The sequence below is a fragment of the Serinus canaria genome, chromosome Z (assembly GCF_022539315.1).
Source record: "Serinus canaria isolate serCan28SL12 chromosome Z, serCan2020, whole genome shotgun sequence".
NCBI lineage: Eukaryota > Metazoa > Chordata > Aves > Passeriformes > Fringillidae > Serinus > Serinus canaria.
The window spans coordinates 20,909,081-20,930,611 of record NC_066343.1 but is presented as its reverse complement, the minus strand read 5'-3'; the positions used below and the strand labels follow the sequence as shown (position 1 = coordinate 20,930,611).

The window sequence follows — 21,531 nt, the reverse complement described above, 5'->3', positions numbered from 1 at the left end:
TTGCCTAATGTGTGCCATTTATCTAAGCTTTAAAAAAATTACGCCTTTTTGTACAAATTAGAATTACCTGGATATAAACCAAATAAATTCATCCTCTGCAAACAGGAGGGTAACTTTAACAGTTTTTCTCCCAAGATGTGGATAAATCAGAAAAATAGAGTCAAAGTGATTTAACAATTGGTGATCTTTTGCACCAGGGCTGATTTACCTGAGTATAAGCCAGTGAAATATATTTTGAGTATTTTATAAAGAAGGCATTTATTATGAGTCAATGAACCCATCTTGTTTGTCATCACAATGCTCACCTATATCTGGTTTGAAATTTTGGCTGTATACAGACAAGTTACAGTGCTAATTTTCACTGCATTAAATTAATCACATTGATTTATTTATCACTTAAAAAAATAAAAAGATTATTTGCTTTATGTAGCATTGCATCATTTTTTGTTGTTGCTGTTAAAAATAGATAACCAGAGGCTAATAGATGTTAATGGTCTCCTTCACTATTAAAAAAATCAATGTTTCTTGGATATGGAATATATTACTGCATTATTTTACTTAAAAATATTTGATTACTGCATTCAGCAATTATCTTTGTTTTACCAACTCTTGAAATTTCATACCAATTTGATAAATTTTTTTGGCGTAAATTAACTTTGGACTGCAAGAAAGGTAAAAACTGGACATGCTATTACTTGTTTTTCATAAGAGAAACAGGAAAACAGTTTATCTGGTTTTGGGTTTTTAATATTATTTTACATATATCTATGTATCTTGAGGGGCCACATCATCCAAACTACTTTTCCACAGCTTTCATATCTTACTTTCAGACTTGTTGGAGAGTAGTTAGATTTTCAAATGCAAGTAATTAAAATTGCAAGCTATTGAGTTATTGATGAATACTGAGCTATTAATCAAGCTAAAAAATTCTACAATCAGGGTTCAGTGCTCTGAAGCACTGTAAAATAATAGTATTTGTGTTCAGTGATGCAAGTAGCCACAATTAAGCAGTTCACTTGACAAATGAGATAGTTCACTTTATTTTGCACTTAATTGAATTGTACATGCCTGGTCACCATTGTCTCTTTCCCTTTAGTTTTGGTTTCTAGCCATTTAAACATATACATTTATTACAGAGAGAGCAATTAAGTTGTGTTATATATTGGCTCTGGAAATGCAGACACCAAGAGTTAAAGTGTTGTGTGGGGTAAAAATCATTATTATCCCTCCAGAAAAAGGATCTTAATTTTCTTAGCAAACAGTCTGATAAACATTTAGAACTCTGCTACTAACTTAAAACAAATGTGAAATGGAAAAAAAACCCTCGTAGGATGTTGATATGAAGCCACTTTTACCAAAGAGACATATATAGACATGGTTTCTTGGCATTTTATTTTAGTTAGCATTTCAGCAGATCAGTCTCACATTGCTGTCGTGTATCCTTTTTTTTCCTGTGTTTGCAGTCTGCTTGCTATGATTCTGAATTTTTAACATATCAGTCAGTTTTGTGTGTTTGTTCATTATGTTCATTTTTAACAAGATGTGTTGTTGAAAATCTGAGTTCTGGGTTTCCTTTCAAGATCCCCAACGCAGGCATTTTCAATCTTGATGGGAGAAAAAATGTTAATGAAATGTAAAGATTTTCAACTGAAATAAGAAAACAGAAAGATAATTGTAATACAGTGGTCATTTTTTCAAAGTCTCTTATTGAAATAGGTAACCTCTAGAAACCTCCAAAGCAATATGAAGAGTTTAATTGTGAATAGCTACAGAATAATGATAGGATGTGCCCATAACCATCAGACATGCATTTGCAAGTAAGACTCTCACCAACAGACAGAGGATTTCAGGAGTCCCTCAGATCCAATGTGTGCGGATCCTTTTTTTTTTTGACTAAGGAGTAGTTTGAGAAAACTAAAGCAGGCAGATGTGTAGCGCAGGCTCACTACTTTGCTGATTTATGGTTTTTGGGGTCTCATAGACCCTCATTTAATTCCTGCCCAAGAATTTCACATTTGTTAAGGATGTTGTGAAGTTTTGGGTTTGTGTTTCCCGAGAAAGACCGAGAGAAGTGAGCCCACAGTTCTCTTTGGAAATTACTGGGAAGATCAGGAGCCCCCTTCCGTGTGGTTTCCTGCTCATGCCAGCAGTAAGCATTGATGGCATGCTGCTTCTCTTTCCCGCTGCAGGCCCTACCAGTGTGGTCACTGCTCACAGTCCTTCTCCCAGCCCTCGGAGCTGAGGAACCACGTCGTGACGCACTCCAGCGACAGGCCCTTCAAGTGCGGCTACTGCGGGCGCGCCTTCGCTGGTGCCACCACGCTCAACAACCACATCCGCACGCACACGGGTGAAAAGCCCTTCAAGTGAGTACTTGAAGCCAGCAGCTTTGCCAGCTGAGATTAGAGAGGGAAATGCATTGCTGCTGCTCGCTAGCATCGCCAGCATTCGGCGGATGTTCCCTTGAAAGCCAAGGTCAGACCATGAGGTAAAGCAGCTAGTGGTGCTGTTAATCAGAAAATAAATTTCAGAAAACTCAAAATTTGTATGGGTTTGATTTTGAGTTTCTTGAAAATCTTGTGCAATTTTCTGTTCTCTAACTACACCTTGATTGTTTAATTAAGTGGCAAGCTGCTGCCAGAGAACCACAGCTGAAAATATGATCATGACTGAGACAGGCCATGCTGTAGGAACATTAATATGATTCTTTAATGTCTATATGCTGAGGTAGATGGAACTTCACTTAAAAGCTAATTTGGCTTGAGTTATAGATGGGGGGAAAATGTGCACCTTCTTTTAGTCTCAGAATCACTGGATAGAAAATGAAACTCTGACTTGTGGCATAAGTTTTGCGAGACCACAGTAATAAACTGGAAGTGTTCAGCTGTCCAAGGTATAAGAAAACAAATAAGTCACTTAATAAAGATGATTTTACATTAAACAGACTTTGTTAATTTCTGAAGTTTTCGACTACTGATATTAAAGCTAAGCACATACCTGTCTCAGAAATCTTCCAGCAGTGCTCATTTCCAGCAATAGTACAGCTGATCCAGGTATATTTTACCTTCTGTTGTGCAAGACTCTGCCTACTAAAGAGGAAGTGTTCTCCAAAGCAGAAGAAATATATCACATACTTGTGTCTTTGTCTTGGCCGAACTGACAGGCTCAGAGTATATATATATGTATGTGGTCACTGGAGCAGTTCCACCTAATACATTGATATCACTTCTTTTGGAAGTTTCCTGGATGTTCCTAGGAGGAAGGGGAATAAGTGTAGAAGAAGGTTTGTGTCTCTCCCAGTTCTCCGAGCTTTGTCTGTTCCCTTTCTACTTTTCTCAGTTTGACATTTTTTTCTACTTTTGCCAGACAGTGCTTTTGATCTGGTTAATGTAAGGGAGCTCAGCCGTGGGGCTGTCAGAACCCTTTGTAGCAAGCCCGACAGAGATACTGGCGAACACGCTCTGCCTCCATATAAGGCTGGAAGGAAGCATGGCCTCCATACATGTCTTTGCTGGGGGCACAGGGGCACAGCCAGGAACAAAATGCTGCATATCCAGTACTGAGGAACTTGCATAGCCGAAATCACGGCTAGGATATCATGGAGACTCAGAACATCTAAGTACCGACAGCTCTTGAGCCAGTCAGTTGAATGCTCAGAGCCCAAAGAAAGTGAGCCAAAAGTGGTGTGAGCAATCAGATTGATTTTATCTAGTTGCTGTGTAAATAGATTTTAGTAATTAATGGAAGAGGTTTCCAGGTCAAAATGGAAAATAGATTTCGTTTAATGTTAAGGTGTTACTTATGTGTAACCTTGTTGGTTCCACTTAATTTTTTTCCTTAACATCCTCTTTTTGTCATGTTTCCAATAGATCTGCTATTTTGCCCCATTTAGAGTCATTATTTTTCCCCTTTGGATTACTAATTTTTTTTAACATTTTCCAAAATGGACTTGACTACAGCACAATTTCATTTGTGAAAGGGCTTAATGTATGTAATACAGCTAACAAGAGGTCTGGGATTTTGTTTTTTGTTTTGCTTTGGTTTGTTTTGTTTTTGTGGGTTTCTTTGGGTTTTTGTTTTGGTTTTTTTTTCTCTTTTGTTACATTTTACACTCATGTGGAAGCATTTAAGTATTCCAGGATGTATCTGACTATTTCTTAGTTGCAGGACAGAGCAACAAAAAAAAAGTGTATACTTTGAACTGGTTCTTTATGACGTACGGCACAATTGCACAATTTCAACTGGGCAAGGTGTTTCTTTAGTTTCTTGCTCAAGCAGAAGAAACAGTAGTACCATTTTCTCTCTGGAAGGCTTGTTGAAGTATTTGCACTAAGCTGACTAGTAACTTTGTGTGAAGCTGAAACTGGAGCTGCAGATCTGCCCAGCCCTGCTAGTCAGATAAGAGGACACACGAGTCTTGATCCTGCAAGCTGTTCATATTTGTCTCTCATGCAGGACTGCTTTCATTTGAGAGAGGAGGGGCAGAAAAATAACCAGAAATCAATCTATCACCTCTGCTGGGGGAAAAAGAAAGAGCTGCAACTCATCTTGATGTCTCACCACTGTTTAGATCCTCCTTTGGAAAAGGGTTGCGCAAGATCTGGTATTAGGAAAATTTCGGAAAAATCCCTCAACAAATTCTATTAAGCAAGAGCCATAAATAGAACAAAAAAATTTCTGTCTCTTGGTCATCTGATTTAGGTTTAGAATGTTTGTTTATGAAGGAATTTTCAGTACACTTACACACACACACACACACACACACACACACACACAAAAAAAAAAAGACTGATAAGCCCACTGAGATAGTGTTTCTGTACCTCAGAGAAGTTTGTATTTATGGTGGTGGACACACTTCTTTTAACTAATACTTTTAATATTAGAAAGAATTGTCATGCATGGATAGTGATAAATTACTTAAATTCTAGCTAAGTTATTTAGAAAATAACAGGCATAATTTTGAAGGTGCCTCTGCTGTGAATGCAACCCCATGATTTCTAACACAGTAGGGCAGCTATGTTCATACGTGGCATGTCGACAAATTACAGTCAGCATGGATTAATTCAGCAACGTTAAACACTAAGTATGTTTGTATGCATATTATTTCCAGAAGGTGGTTTTAAAAATGGTGAACATTGGTGACAGTATATTAAAAAATATTTCAGATTAATTGTTTTGTGAGAGGATGTTTTGGATTGGTTAAAAAGTTTTTTTTTTTTTGTGAGGAGGCATTTTCTTTTCAGGTCCTAAATAAATATGGATGTATGGTGGAAGACTTTTCTATTTTCTTTTCATTAAGATAACAATGCTAAGTGAGGTTATCTGTAGTCAAGGCTTTAGCTGAATTTTACTTTTCATGTCATCACAAGCTATCAAGCCAGCCTCACCACTGTTAACTTTTTGTGTATTCTTATCTTACTGAAGTCTCCACTATGGCTGCTAGTCTGGGAACAAAGATCTTAAGTAAATTAAAATGCAGGAGAAAAAGGAAAATTATTTGTCACCTCTCTTCTCTTGATTTTTTCTCACCCACTCCCTGCTTCCATTTCAGCAAAATTTAAAAATAGTGAGGGGATTTGCCTACAGAATCAGGCTTATTCAAAGATCTAATATTTAGGAGTCAATCCAAAATAATTAAGGGGGAAAATTCTTTCAGCCTCCAACAACTCACATATTTTACATTGTTTCTTACTGAAATGCAAAACTGGGGAGCATTAATTTTAGGTTGAATATGCGGTGACATCTCAGGGCTGTCAAGATGGATTCTCTTTGGTTGATAGTTTTTCTTGGATTTTTGATAACCTTCCAAAATGTTTATTTTGTGAGTATCAAATTAATGTCTTTTTCTCTAAAATAGACCCTCAGCATTTTCTCCACACAAAGACTTTCACAGAGGTTGACATAAATGTGCAAATTAAACCAATCCTCTCTGTCAATGTTTTGAAAGCACTGTGAAGCAAACAAGCAGACCAGTAACAATGAGGGTTATCTAAACAAAATCAGAAACCCCAGTACTGTAGAAATATCTCAAAACTATTGGTGCACTTTGTGAACTTAAGAACAATTCTGTTTACCACCTCCACCCAAGCAAATCTTACCAGGAAGCCCTGTGGCAGAGTGAAGCCTTGAGGCTGAGGAGGGTGAATGCTATAGGATATTGTTCCTTACCACTACAGTGTACACAGTCATTGTAAAAAAGGCAACATGGATCCAGTTTTCATTGATGGTATCTAATTGTTTGAGGACTTTGGAATTGCTTTGGACCTAAAAGTGCCTGGGGCTATTTAAATTCCATTCAAATGTCATCAGATGGCCCTAAGTGGAAATTGACTTGTATCTCAGTTCATAACTGTCGTTATTGCCAACACATGTATCTGCAGTGCAAGCTTAGCCAAAATTCAGTATGTCTAGCATTCAGGCTTGGGCTCAGCCCCACAGTTGCTTGGTGTGTGGTTACATGAGATATGGACTCCTTTTCCTTTCTGACAATTTTGACTACTGTTCAACTTTCCAACACAACATTGAACATGTGTGGGTTACGGTACAGGAGCATGCACACAAAACCTCACCAATCTCATGGACAGAGCTTATAGGAGTGGTTATTCTGCTATGATGGGCTGGGAAAGAATGGTTAGTAGAGGGAGAGACTGCATAGAGTGCATCAAAATCCAGAAGAAAAATATTCCTGTTCTTCTTCCTATTCCTACCTACTTTGAGACAGTAATGCTGACTGCTGTGACACTATCATCTTTACCTTTTCTATCAGTTTGTATCCAGCAACAACTTCACTGGACCACATTGAAAAGAGAAATCAGGAGCCTAATACACATCTCTGCCCATAAGCCAGGTACTTATATATCCAAAACTATGGTCCTGAAAGCAGCACCCACATGATTTGGAAGTACCTAGAAAATCCCAGGTACCTTGGGTGATATCTGAAGGTTATCCAGGTACAAAAGACAGGGCAATTAAATGCCTTGTCAGAGGCTTTATTCTGATTTTGCCCTATGGCTGTGTAAGTGCAGACATCACAGTTTGACCAGCAGAAATGCTTGGCACCCACAGCCTTCCTATTTGTAAAGGGTAGATGCTTGTATTGAGAGATTTATCCTTTTTCTGTTCTCTTCTTAGCATCCTTCTTTCCGGGGCCTTGATGTTAGTGTATCAGCCTGTAGCCAGGAAGGTAGAGTACTCCTATAACAGAGGAAGCTTGTGGATAAAGGATGGGAAGTTGTATTTTAAAGAAATATGGTAAATCTTGCTCTGCACTTTCACTAGCAATGGAAAGTGCTGAGTGAATGCCTGCCCAATTCCAGCCTCCCAGACAAGCTCCAGAAAGAATAAGGAGGCCTGCCACAGCAAATGATTTTAGTGGGTAACACTGTCTTTTGATCACTCTGTAGCCTTTATCTAAGTCACTAAAGGTGCCTAAAGGCACCCTGTTGCCCTGTATTTCATTATTTGGCCAAGGTCTTAAAATCAGGGCTTGCCACACCTGATTTTACAGGTTATGTAGCAACTGTATCACTTACAGCTTAGTTAGGCAAGGATCCAAGCCTCCTATTACTCATCAAGCAAAGTAGACATTCGTAGACATCTATGATTCGTAGACATCAAAATAACCAAACGATCAAGCTCAAGTAGACAGTAATATCTCATATAGACTAAGTTAACCCCCAGCCCTAAAATTGATTATAATGCCTCTGTGATAGATATATATGTATGTATATAAAAATAATACAATAATTTGCAAGTTTGTCAGGGAATGAAAGGTAGTATATTTTGACACACTAATCCAGTAAGTAATCAGTTTTCTAATAAACAATCAGCAGTGCACTAATGTGTCATCAGCACTTCAGGAGCTCTGGAGAGTGGATGATCTGCACATAGACGTTAATGAATACCCCAAAAATCATTAAGTAATCAATACTTCTGAGTTATTTTCATTGAGCTGATAGGTCTGATACATTAAAGCTGACATTTTACATTTGTCAAGATCACAGTGCAGTTTTTAACAGTGGCATAGGATGCTAAAAATATTCCATGAGACAATCAAGGAAATACAACTTAAAAGTGTTGACATTTTAGATTGGTACAGTAACCTGGATGAATGACTGTAATGTCTGTGCTAAATAGTCCTGAAACAGAAATTTATCACCAAAAATTATTAATATGAAGAATATCCACATTTATACATGTGTGTAAATATATATTTTTTTAACAAGTAGATCACTGACAGTTCAGTTTCTATCATTCACATCAGTGAAGAGAGAAAGATAAAGATGAATTAGCTGAGTCCATTGTTTTTCTCACTTCTCCTTTGAAGGTGAAGGATTCATTGTAGTGATACTTTTATAAAAATTTTTTTGGAGATAAAACATCTCATGTACCATTAAACAGAGGATGGCTTTTGGAGCAATCACCATACAAGAAGGATCTGTCCATCCATGTTTGGATGTGACCATCAAACCCTTCTTTAGTGTTCGGAATGCAAATCAAGAAGGCAGCATTTGAGAGATTAAATACAGTGGTTTGTCTTTAAGAGCAGGGATAAGGGATTAATTTCAAAGCAACCACAGCCCTGTTCTATCCTCTGCGAAATTCAATGGTATTGTTCATCCATTCACACAGTATTTTTCTTGCAGATTATGGTTCTCTAAGAGAGAACAGGGTAGAAAGGGAAATGATATAAAAGCAAAGCAACACCGATGGCTGTTATGAGTTCTTACTCAACTGACAGGTTTCTCAAATAGTGTGGATGTTTGCAGATAATTAAGTAATCACTACCTTTTATATGCCTTTTAAAAATGAATCCTTTTACATGGTCAGATCAGATAAACAAAGAGTTTTCTCTTCTTCTCGGACTGAGCAATTACTGCTTTGTGATTTCTCACCCTCCAATAGGCAATTGTGGATTTTAAAAAAGCAGAAGGTGAAATTCTATTTGTCATCAATTTCTCTTAGGGGATACAGAGCAGAAAACTGCAGACAAGGTGCCTCTTTGATGGCTCACTCCTAAAAATCTCTTTTTGTTCTTTATCTATTTGAACTGACAGTGATCAGAGCTACAGCAGGACAGGCCTCTCTGGAGAAATCACCTTCCCCCTGTCTATTGACAGATTCCTCTGTTCTGAATCAGACAGGCCTTGTCCCATCATAGGCATCAAGGCCTTGGAAGTAGCCACCAATTAAACCTCTTGAGCCAGTAAAATCTGAAGCCACTTTTGAGTGTCTGTTCTGATAAGGCAGGATGAGACAAAGCCCATCACCCCCCCCCAGAGCAGCTCCCTGGTCTCAATTTTCTCTCTTGCCTTCACCAGGTGCGAGAGGTGTGAGAGGAGCTTCACACAAGCCACCCAGCTGAGTCGACACCAGAGGATGCCCAATGAGTGCAAGCCAATAACAGAGAGCACAGAATCAATTGAAGTGGATTAACTGATTGACTGGTTGGAATTAAACTGCAAGGAAAGTCATGATTAAATGTCACGGACACTTAAGCAAAACCAAAGATTTCCTCTGAGCAACTTTCAATCAGTCCCAGAAAACCAAAAGCAGTAATAAAATAAGTAAGATGTTAAGAGATATTGATCCTGGCATGGAAGTGAGACCAGGAAAGAGATTATTTATTTATGACTAGGGATGAGTCTTATTTCAATTGACAAGTTACTTGGGACTGTTAACATTTCAAGTCCCTTCATGTATTGCTTTAATTCTGAAAGCCTTTATAATTGTTATTAATGCCTAACTGAGGAGTCTCAAGGGTTCTTCTGCTCATAGTTATGACTGAGAATGCACATGGACTTGTTTATTGTTGCACCTTTTTTTGTAGCATGACTCAGAGGACCCAGATGTAATCTGTACATTTAGCTGGGCTGGGCTAAGTTGATCTTGACATGGCTGTAATAGAAATTGCTGTGTGGGATGGAAAGTGATCACGAGCTATACCTGGGTCAGTGTCAGCCACCTCAGACCAAAGGGCATTCCATTTCCATAGTCTCATGCCTCACACTGTGTGCACTTTTCCATGCAACTAGTTTGCATTGTCATTGTCACAGATATTTTGGGAAAGGAAAAACAAAAACAAAAACAAAAAATAGTAAAAAAAAAAAAGGAATGTTGTATATCTGCAAATAGACATTATACAAAGAAACAAGAAGGAAAACTGTGTTAAACTAATAGAGCTTTCAATCTCAGTCTAATAGCTATGAAAGACAGAGGTGGTAAAAAGTATTTTAAACACTAAATATTCCAGTCCATGTGTAAATCATATTACCAGGAGCAGAAAACCAAGAAGAAACTTTTGGTTTGGGTAACTGATTTAATGTCATGTTGATTTCTAGGAAAACAAATCAGAAATCCAAACTATAGTCCAGTGATATTTTCAGTCTGTTATCTAGATCAAATTGGAAATGCTCCTGTATTAGATGAAGCTTTCAATACAGTTGGGCTGAGCTTCAAATCAAAAACTAAATCTGAATAGAGATACTTTATCAATTTCTTGGAGGCTTCATAACATTCACTTCATGGAAATTTGCCTGGTGCAGTGAATGGAGGAAAGCCAAATTATTCCCAGCATAAATGTAAAAAACTCAGATGTCATTACATTGGGTTGATTTAACAATTTCCATATTGGCTTTTTTCCATGCTTTTATCAATTATGTATTTCAGATTTCACAATTTTGTCTAATCAAACTATGTTTTCACTTTTAGAGACCAGTGACGTTTGCTTATATATTGATTATCTCAATGCTAGAGCAGTAGGTTGACAAAAATGTTAAAAAAGGGAAAAAAACAGAAAAAAAAAAACTAAAAAAAAAAAAAAAGAAAAAATATATTAAAAGAGAAGAAACAAAATCACAACCATCAAGAAACAAAACCTTAACAGTCTGAGATCATTCTTTATTGTAAGGTAAAACTGCAAAATAAAATTGTGGAGAATATGGGGATTAAAACAGAATAATTCAGTTTTGCACCAAAACTGAAGTGCTGAGTAGCTCATAAGGGCTCAGTTGATTATATTAAATATTTTAAACACATTTATGGGGATGATTTTAAATATGTAAAGAATAAAATATCCAGTTCTGTAAAGGGCTAGACAGAATCAGCTACAAATTTGACACCAGGTTCAGACCATTTATGAATTCTGCAAAGAGCTCAAGCAAAAAAAGAGCTTACAGTAAAATTCAAATGCATTTAAAAGGAGTTTAAAAGCTAAGACATCCATACTGCACGGTGTTCATTTATTATACTGTAAAAACTTCACTGCGGAATCTGGAGTTTCCAAAGCTCTGCAGGGAGTTACTTCAGGAGTATTCATGTTCAGCCATTGAAATGTAAATAACATTGTGGGGGGGAAAAAAGATTTTTTTTTTTTTTATCATTGTTCTAGCAAATACCAGATTATCTCATAAAGAAAGTTTATTCCTCTGGGTCTTCAGCTCTATTTCTGAGTGCAGAGGTATGGGGAGCAAGCGATTCTGTCACCTGCCTGATTCTATCCTCAAAACTATGAGACTCTTGGCTACTATATAAATGTGTTTGTTTGTTTGCTTGTTTTTAGGTTCAAAGAAGCATGGGAAGCTGGGTAGGAAGACTTGTAACTTGAAAGTGACTATTTGAACATTGTTTTGTTCCTAGGAAGGTTAATGAAACAGAAGAAACCAAAATAAAATCCTAAACCTTTCAGACACTCATGCCTGTTAGCTCACATTTTCCCTTATTTAAATGTCTTAATGTAAAGTAACATTCTGGTGGGGCACCAACTTTCAGTTAACTATTTGAACAGTATCTATTAATCATTTCTGCAAGCAAACAGTTAAACAAAGAACAAGAGATCAGAAAATTTATAAATGGAGTAAGAGGGAAAATCTCATGCTCTGAAAAGCAAATGTGAGCTATGTTAGATCAGTGAGTTGTGCTGCTGCAGTATCTAACCCTGCTCCCATGGTCGGGGATGAAGTTTGTGGCAGTGAAGAGCACTCCACTGTATTTGAATCCTGTAGTGCAAATAGTACCTAAGTATGTGCTTACAGAAACTGCAAGTTGCCTGCTGACTGCAGGTAGACTTACTTGTATGTTTTCATTTAAACATGTCTAAATATTCTTCTGAATGGGTGTGAAGTAAAGGTCAATTGTTTCAAGACTGTACTGGATTTTTTAAAAAATGCACTAGAGTAGTATGTCTGCAGAACTTATTTTATTTTCCTTTCAGATAATTCTTTCTAGTGTAAATCACTATGTTGTTCCGTATGCCTAAAGACAACTTCAATTATATTATTTTATACACTGCATTTTCACATTTGGCAGCATACGAAAGGAATACAGTGAAAACCCATGATTTCACAGTGGCATTTTCATGAGTACCACATTTGGCATTCTGTTACAACATGGCAAATGTAAAGCCAACGTGAGCACAAAATACATTCTAGGTTTGGACTAAACAGAATTCAGTTCCTGTCTGGACTTCCCAAATACTGAGTGAGTTTCAGCTCCACAACAATGTATCAGCAGAACAACTGTACATTTTGGTCTATTATGCATACAATATGTGTTTGCACACAGTAATCTGAAGCAGTAAGTGTAATACAATTATCTTTAAATGTAGTGATTATGTGCCTGCCATTTCAGAATTTCTGAAGCACTTGGCATCTCTGTTTTGTAGTCTGGAAAAAAATACAAGCTTTTGGTTTTTATTTTTTCTTGTCCAATCCCACACATGTTGGAAATCATACTTAAAAACTGTGCCTCGTTCTGATTCTTTTTCAGTGTGGAATTAAATTTTATATGTTCATAGAATTATACCTTTCAGAAAGACTTTGGGTCCTTTATAAACCTACTTATAGCCCCTAAAGATGATAATTTTAAATACAATTTGATTTTCTTCCCATGAAAGAAACCTGAATTGGGAGTAATATAATAATTACAGTAAATTACATACTAGAAACTCACAAGAAATTGTAGGTATACCTTTTACATTTGATAACATCATCTCTCCTTTAAATTCAAATTAATTTTTTGTATGGTGCCATTGCGTTATGTGATGCTGTGTAATAGCTAAAAAAAAGGTGTGATTTCAAACAAATAAATAAGTGAATGTCCAATATTAAGTCTGCATTGCTTTTAAGAGTAATTAAGTTGCTCTCATTCTTTTAGAAATTACAGTTAGAATGCTATTCTGTTCCATGCAAATCCTTTCAGTGGATAAGATTCCAGAAAATATAATATTCTGGGACTCCATGAATTTTTTTTTTCTTCCTAGATTTTGGAAGTTTCAACATCATCAAGTCAATCTGAAAAAGCCCATAAATCCACCCTATAGATGTAGAGTATGCTGAAGGGGTCCTGTGTTGTAATAAAAATAATAATGACACTGTAATTAGAAAGATCAACAGTTTGCTTGCATTTTTTTAAACTTCATTAAATTGCCTCTTTTTTACTGTAAAGGACCAATTAAGTCATGCATGTAGCTGTATTCTTGTGATATCAAATGTAAAGATTACATTGTGTTTAAATGAAAATAACAGGCACACATTTAAAAAGAAGATGAAGAAATGTAAATATATTTGATTAATAAAACATTTCTATTACTGTACCCTAAGCCTTTGTCTTATGTTAATATTATGAAAGGAATTTTGTCTGTGCCCTCCAGAAAATTAAATCTGCTGGAATGATTGTGCATTGAAGGTAGCGTCAAATAATCAGCATCCCTTGCTGTATTTGTCATTATCAGCTTCCAAAAGGTGCTTGCAACTTGGAAGTTGCAAACTCTTGCAGTCAGAAAAGAAGGAGATCAAGTTTAGGTGTCTTGGTCACTGAGTCTCACAACTCCTAAGGATGTATTGCTAAGAAAACACCACAGTTGTGCTCAAGCAATTTTTTAAATGTATTTTGGGATACTTTTCTATAGGTTATGATGCAAATCTGCCATATTATAGCCAGGTTTTTCTATTTTGCCTACTCGAGTGCTGGCCTTTTTGTGGTTGAGTAATTTTACCTGAATCCTGATTAAAAGGACCACCATCTAGTGGACTAAGACAGAATTTCAAAATTCCAGTTGATGAGTACTCAGAACTCATTCATCAGAGCTAAAAGCAGTAACCATGCTCCACTGCAAAGGACCTTTAGTGCCTTTTTCAGCATTATTTCACTGCCATTGAGTGTGTCAAAGAGCAGCGATTAGTTTGCTAAGTTACCCCTTGTTCCACTTGAAAAAGTACCACTTGAGTATGCAAAAAATATGTCAGTTTCTGTCATTTTTCATGTTGTGTGACCTTTTACATAAGCACAAGAACCACCATGGTAGAATCATTGAGCAAAACTACTGTATTTGAGTAAACACTCAGGTAAATCTGCCAGCAGACTGCCTGCTGATTTGCAAGTAGCAGGGATAGTCAATCATTCAAGGCAAGTTTCTATACAAAGTTCTTTCCAACAAGAATTGCATTGAGTCATACGATATATGAGATTATATCACCAAACCTGCATAATCTGTCATGAGCTAATGAGACACAAATGTCTAAAAGGGGTGGCGGGTGGAGGAGTCCTTTGGCTGGCGGCCCAGTCTAAGATATAGAAAAATCCTGGTGTCCCCCACCTTGAAACACTTTGGGTGCATGATTTAGAAGAGGTGGGACTCAGGTCTGCTGTTATTTTTCTTTTAACTCGTTTACTGAACGTTCTTAGTGGCACTGAGGACCAGCAGTGTGCTGCTGGCTTTATTTGTCTCCAAACGTGTTCACTGAGAACTGGGGAAGAATCAATCCGATATTAAAGTGCAAAAGACTAGGGAAGCTAGTCTCCATGGTTGCAGGGGATCTGACAGCCTTTTGGACTGACCAATATAATGCAGGGCGCTTAATATGCCCAGATGTCTGGTGAAAATATATGTCAACTATTGTACAATAATAATTAGGTCCCTAAAAACTAGACATGCCACAGTCCAGAGCGTCAGATGGGGGATTTATTTTTCTTCTCAGTATTTCCTGGTGGCCACTCTGAGGACAATCATCTATTCAAAGGACCAGCTAGCCAAGGGACAACCACAGGTAGCTGCTTTGCTCTGAATCTGAATCGCTTATGCAGGTGTAAAAAAAAAGGACCACAGATATCTGTACATAGCCACAGGTGATTTCATATTCATGTAAGTCAGGACATCAGAAAACTAATGGTGTACAAGACCTAGATACTAAATACAGTTGGAACTGGTCCAAGAACATAGAAAGGGAAGAGGAGCATACAGTCTATCACAAAAAGAATCAGAATCTTCCCACTCAGTGTGTCGCATCTTAGAAGAAGGCATTGACAAACCTTAATTTTTTTTTTTAAAATATATTTTTATTACAGATAACATAACTTTAGAGACACCCGCTCTCTTGGAAAAGGATATTGGTGAAGCCTGGGCCATCCATTATAGCTGTAGTTGTATCACTACCTTTCTCCCCAATGTTGTCTTCTCCACCAACCACAGCAGATGAATGATATCAATATTTCTCCATGGATTTAAACTTTTTCCAGTCTTTAGTCTTCTCCCCCCTCCCATCTTGCTTGTTATAATTTTCATCTATTATACTCCTATTTTTCTTCTCCCCTCTGACATTACTGCATTCAATCATTCTTCTCATCTCTAGAGTTTCTCCAAATAGGTTTGCAAATGACCAGGGGAGGAACTTGTATTTGTTTATATTGGCACAACAAGTCACAGAAATACTTTTTTTTTTATAATCTTAGCCTCGATAGAATGAGTCAAACTATAATAGTCATGCAGAGTTTTCAACCTGGAATTTATTTTTTTTTTAGGAAGCCAAGAACATTTTAGCCTAAAGCACACACTACAGAGATCAAATAATTCTTCTGGAAGCTATTTAGCTTTTTTCATTTTTTATTAGCCTTATAACAGGACAATTGTTTTCTGTTTTTCCCATGGCATAAAAGTAATTATATATGTAGTAAACAAAAATTTTCATCAGAAAAATATTTTGTATCAAGCAAAAAAAGAGCACAATAAGTGCATACACTGAACCATATTTGTAATGCCTGTATCTTTGGGTCTCTCTTAATTTTCCGGGTTTTTTTTTTTTTCTTTAAAATATATAAAGCCAGTTTCCTCTACTTGTGCCTAAAATCCTCAAGAATGGGGATAAGGTACTGCTGTGATGGTAATTGCAACACTTCTTTCTGCACAAAGAGGTTCTGCAGTAGTGTCTGATCAGTCTGTGATAACACCACCACATAACTCCCACCTCAGTTTTTGGAACAGCTTATGTGACAAAGATATATGTTCCACAACCGTAGGCAGACACAGCTGAAAACAGTATCTGACTATTAACATCAGTTTGTTGAGCTTGTTTTTGTTTAAAAGCTAAAGATAGGACAATGCCTGCACTCGTCTTTTTCGGAAGGTAAGCAGATCTGGGGCATTTAAGCTCTGAAGGAAGTTTAGAACCATATTGTGTCTGCCCTCCATCTTCCTAGTTTTGCTTTGCTCTGTGTCAATAGTAGAGCTCGTAGAGAAAGATCTTCCTTCAAGTACACATTATAAATAAATATTTTTCAGCTGTTATTAATTTTTTTCTCTCAGAATCTGCTTTCTAGAGAAGTAAAGGGTTTGCTTGAACCGGGGGGAAAAAAGAGAAAAACAAAAGAGTGGAAAAAAAGAAGGGAGAAATATCTTCTATTAGTTTTAGGGAAAAATAATTTAAAATATTTCAATAAAACTGTCTGATTTGTGCAAGACTCCTCTCTTCAAGAGCTCATTTTCATCTACAAATATTTCAAGAGATGTTTCCTGTCTACGTCTAATTACCAAAGGAAAAAATTATGAACATTTTTATACTACAGATCATGATTTTCTGTAGAGGTTCTTCCGCGCAAGCTTCGAGTAACGTCGCTGATTTAAAAATCATTGCTTTACTTTTTACTGTGGCTACAAAAATAGTTTTTCTCTATCAATCTTGCATGGTCATATGACCTTAATTCACCCCAAGTTAAGTCCTAATGGAAAGAATGCATTGTGCAGAAGATTTGTATTAACAAGTTATACAGTAGATTATGGAAGGATTTTAAGCCGAGTCCGGCTTTTCTCTTCCCTCTCCTTTGTTTGCTGGCACCTTTCTAGTTTAGGATTTTCTTGTGTTAAATGAGTCTGTTGGTCAGTTCCCCTTCTGCAAACAGCCTAAGCACAAGGGCTCCTTGCCCACAAAATCACATGGCAGTCCTATGGATACCTCAGTAACTAGCATGCTTCTAGATTGTCTTCAGATGTAAAAATTCCAAGATCTGCTTCCACCCCAGTAAAAAGCAGTACAGCTTCCTTTACATCATTGGCTGGTTATCTAAAACAATCCTGTGGCAATGATCCAGATGTTGGTTTTGGTTTTACCTTGCTATCTATTGTGATGTTTGCTATCATGGAAATCACACAATTCAGAAATTGCAGAAGGGAAAGGGAATCTGTATCCATCTTAATTTCTTTGTGCCTCAAATTGGTTTGTAGCCCTCTCACATTTGAATGTGTCATTAAGAGCACAAGTGAAATCACAGGAACCAGTACAAATTACCAGGCTGGATTAGGAGACAAGGCTGAATAAAACAGCATAGCAAATATATGTTAATATAGTAAAGACATTAAAAATTATCTTTCATTTTTATTATAACAACGCTGAGGTGTCACTGTACTGTATTTTTTTTCCTAATCCCTGCAGTTTTTACACAAGTAGTAAATTAATTGTCAAAGTACTTGAGTGATGGCTTCATGTAAATTTTTTTGGAGGGGGGAGCTGTTTCTCACAAAATGCTCAACCTATTCAACCTACTTAGTGAGGCTGAGATGATGCAATCTATCCTCAAATCTGTCACAACCATAGCTGTAGTCATTTAAAATAACCAATCCAATCATCCAGCTCTTGATTGTTTGATGTTCTTTCTGGCTTTACACTTTTGATTAAGAGGCTCAGCAAAGAGGTGAAGTTGCAAAATAGCAAAGGGTTCCTTGACCTAAAGAACTTGAAGTCAGCAGGTCACTTATAGTGACTGTGATTTATTGAACAATAAACACAGCCTCGCCAAATCTCTTTTCTTTCCTCGCTGATCTATTTTTGCAGGCAACATATTCTTGTTCAGAGGACAAATGCAGTGAACTTTCAGAAAAATTATTCAGCTTCAATGTAAAGTAAAATGTACCTGTGATTCTGCCTAACCATAATCATGCATTTTAATAGACTGATCATCAGAAATTGAATAAACTAATAATACTAGACTATGCAACTGAAGAATGCAATTATTCTGTACTAAAACTAAGAAAAACACTAGATCTCATTGCATTAAAAATAAAACTTCAACAACAAATCTGTTCTGGAGAGAATAATGTTAAATTTTGGTCAGAGAATAAAGAACATTTTTTCTTGCACAGATTTTTGTTTAGGTCTTGTGCCTAGTACAAAACCAGGGATTTGCAATGAGAAAGAGAGAACCATGTCTTTTCAAGCTAAAATATCTTGTGGTTTTTTTTTGGGGGGGGGGGGAGGGGCTTTAAGAAGAAAATAAAGGAAAGGGGGTTAAAAGCAACAGGAAAAAAATCCTAATTGCATGCATAGTTTAATTTGTAATGATTTTAAGAGATGGCTTAAACTAATCACACATAACTGAAGATCTAGGCCAGATTTAAGCCATGATGGTTTTATACTTTTTTGCGTATCATGTGTTTCTTAATAAGTGTCTCTAGTAGTCAGTGAGTAATCAGTAAGTAGTCTTACTGATCTGTGTAACACATGGGTGTCACACTCCCTTCCTTGTGCGTATAAGGTACACATGCAGGCATCCACCCTCATTCTCCCTCTCCCTAATCTTTATTAATTCTTTCTTCTTTAAAGATTTCAGAACTGAAAAGAAATACAAAGGTAAGGGAATAAAGTGATAAAGTTGAGATCTTGAAAAAACAAGATAGAAAATTTCTATCAGGAAATCTTCCTGCCTAACTTTAATAACCTTAACCAGAACATGTATATGTCACAATAAATTTACTTTTGAGATAAGTGTTTAGTTTGTTTCTGGGTTCACCAAACTGCATTTTGCCATGCATTGAACCAAGGTAATCTTCCACATAGTAGGTCAGCGGACTGTTCTTATACACGGTAACTTTTTGACAATCTTTATCCTGCATTTAAAATTAAATGCACCATAAAGAAATGGAAAATAAGCTTCTTTTTAGCCAAAACCTTTCCAAATGAGATGGATGACTGCTATTCTGCTTCAAGAGATTTCATCCAGCATATCCCATCTTGGAGAGGGTGATTGCACCCTCATTGCTCAGCAGCCCTGCTCTGGGGGCTCCACGAGCACTCTATAACCTCTGGTCACTAACAAGGTGAAAAGCTGAATAGATTCTTTCCTAAATGTGAGACTTGCAGAGCAATTAAAAGCTCAAGAAGAGGAAGACCACATTTTGTATTCCATCCCAAACTTAACCCTGATCAAAAAGGATGTATATATAAAAAGATAAATAAAGAATGTGTTTAAATATCAATTGTCTAACAAAGACAATCATGTTTTCAGCAAGGAACTTCAGGGTTAGAAGCTCAAGCTTTGTGTTTATTTGTTTGCTTGCAATGGAGTTTTAAATGAGTACAGCCTGATGTCAAAAGCCAGTAACCCAGGTGCTGGCACCACATTTGGTCCAGGGGCTTTTTTTTTAGTGTGCCCACACATGCCACTATAGATCTGCAGTGTCTGAGAGGAAAGGTACCAACACCAGCTCTGGGAGCATTTATGTGACATAATTTATGTTTTTAACACTCTTCCATGGTACCCCTGTGTTTCCAAATGCTTAAAGCTACTAGATGTAAATGATTTCTTTCCACTACAGCTCAAAGTGCCAGAAGGCAGGAGAAAGTTAAACACAACTAAGATCAACATTGTGAGTTTACTTGGCCTCCATATCTAGCAACACGGTCATAAAATTCTTAGGATTTTTATTTGAGAATTTAAAAGGCCTTTTAGATTCAGAAATTTTTCTATAACAATGCTTCTCTATATGGCTTATAATGTTGGAAATCCCAGGACTGGCACTGGCATTGTATTTGATCAGAGGGGTCACTGTGTGGCCAACTGCTTTCCCATTCAAGTGCTGTTCCACTGTTGACCACTGCAATGGTGGCAACACCAAAATATCAAAAGCAACAAGGAATGCTGTAATTTCAGTTCCCAATCTGCTTCTTTCAGGTATTGTTCATGCTTAGTAGAAATAGTTTCTTTGTTTAAACACCAGATTTTTTTGTCCTTGGAACTACTTTGGTATGGTGCTCTTGTTGGGTACAGACATGTCAAAGAGCCTTATGACTGACTTTGCAGTACTTAAAAATCCAGTATACTCTAGAACAGGGACACTGTCATTGTCAGGAAAATAGTGGGCATCATTTTTGATAGGATCTCTTGATGTGACAAGGATTATGAAAGATTCATGTCACAGTGATGGTGGCAAACGCTGACTTGTTTCTGTGTCAGTGCAGCACACAGCCATCCAAACACTGATGGTTACTTTGCAGTCACTGAACTGCAAATCAATGCAATCTCTATTGCTGCACATCATATAACCAGACATGTTGCTTTGTGGTGTCTGTGGTAACAGGCAGCTTTTGGATGGCCAGTAACAACTGGTTTAATTCTATCAAAGAGCCCTTTAATATTTTAAGTCCATGCAAGCTCCTTTACCCCCAGTTGGACTATATTTTCCTCCTTAAAAAAGGTTCTGTTGTTGCAGTTAGTGAAGTGCTTCTCCCAGTTTGTGTATTAAGCAATATAGAAAGTATTTCTCAAAGGGTCCACTGTTGTTTGCTGTGAGTGACTTAGCCTCCTAAGGAAAGACAGTGCCAGGTTTTTGGGTAGCATGAACATTGCCTCAGCAGTACTGTCAAAAAATATGACAGGAAAGATTCCTCCCTCCTGCCCTGAAAAAGAGGAAAGATATTCCAAATATAGATCAACTTTATGCCACCGAAAGTTTAGAACTGCCTTAGATAATGTTACCTCAATTTCTGCTGGTCTACTGCTGTAAAGATAACAATTCTGGAACTACTAGATCAGCATCACCTTGTTACCTAAGAAATAGAGAAGCTTTAAAAAATTAGTGAAATCCTCCTTGCACCCCCTTTCCACAGCCCCCTGCTCATTTACTGAGGTACAAGAAAACTGAGCCGTAAAGCTATTTTTTGTGATCACATCCCCAGGCTTCCTAAGGCCCATGTACAATGAAAAGGTTCAAACAACAGATACAGGAAAGCACAAAGATCATCCACCAGCATCCATTAATTTTGTTCACCCCAATGGCATTGACTTCACTCTCGGCTTCATGAGTCATCATTTATGATCTCAGTAATTTACTGCAGTGGGCATCAGATATACCACAAAATCAATGAAAACGAAGGCAAATTCAGAACTAAGATCAGGACCTGTAAGTCACTAATGTTCGAAAATGATGGAGTGAGAATTATTGCATGGATTCCTATCGGCCTCAACTGTCCCTGGTATAACTTGCCTGAG

General features: G+C 37.1%; 1 protein-coding gene across 1 annotated transcript in view; it reads left to right on the top strand.

Moving 5' to 3' along the window:
• PRDM6 (PR/SET domain 6) overlaps positions 1-9,435 on the top strand; it is a 74,316-nt gene extending 64,881 nt beyond the window's left edge. The window contains exons 6-7 of the mRNA XM_030237354.2: positions 2,190-2,366; positions 9,321-9,435. Of these exons, the coding sequence (XP_030093214.2) occupies positions 2,190-2,366; positions 9,321-9,435 (292 nt within the window). The remainder of the gene's footprint in view (positions 1-2,189; positions 2,367-9,320) is intronic.
• Positions 9,436-21,531: the final 12,096 nt, after the last annotated feature.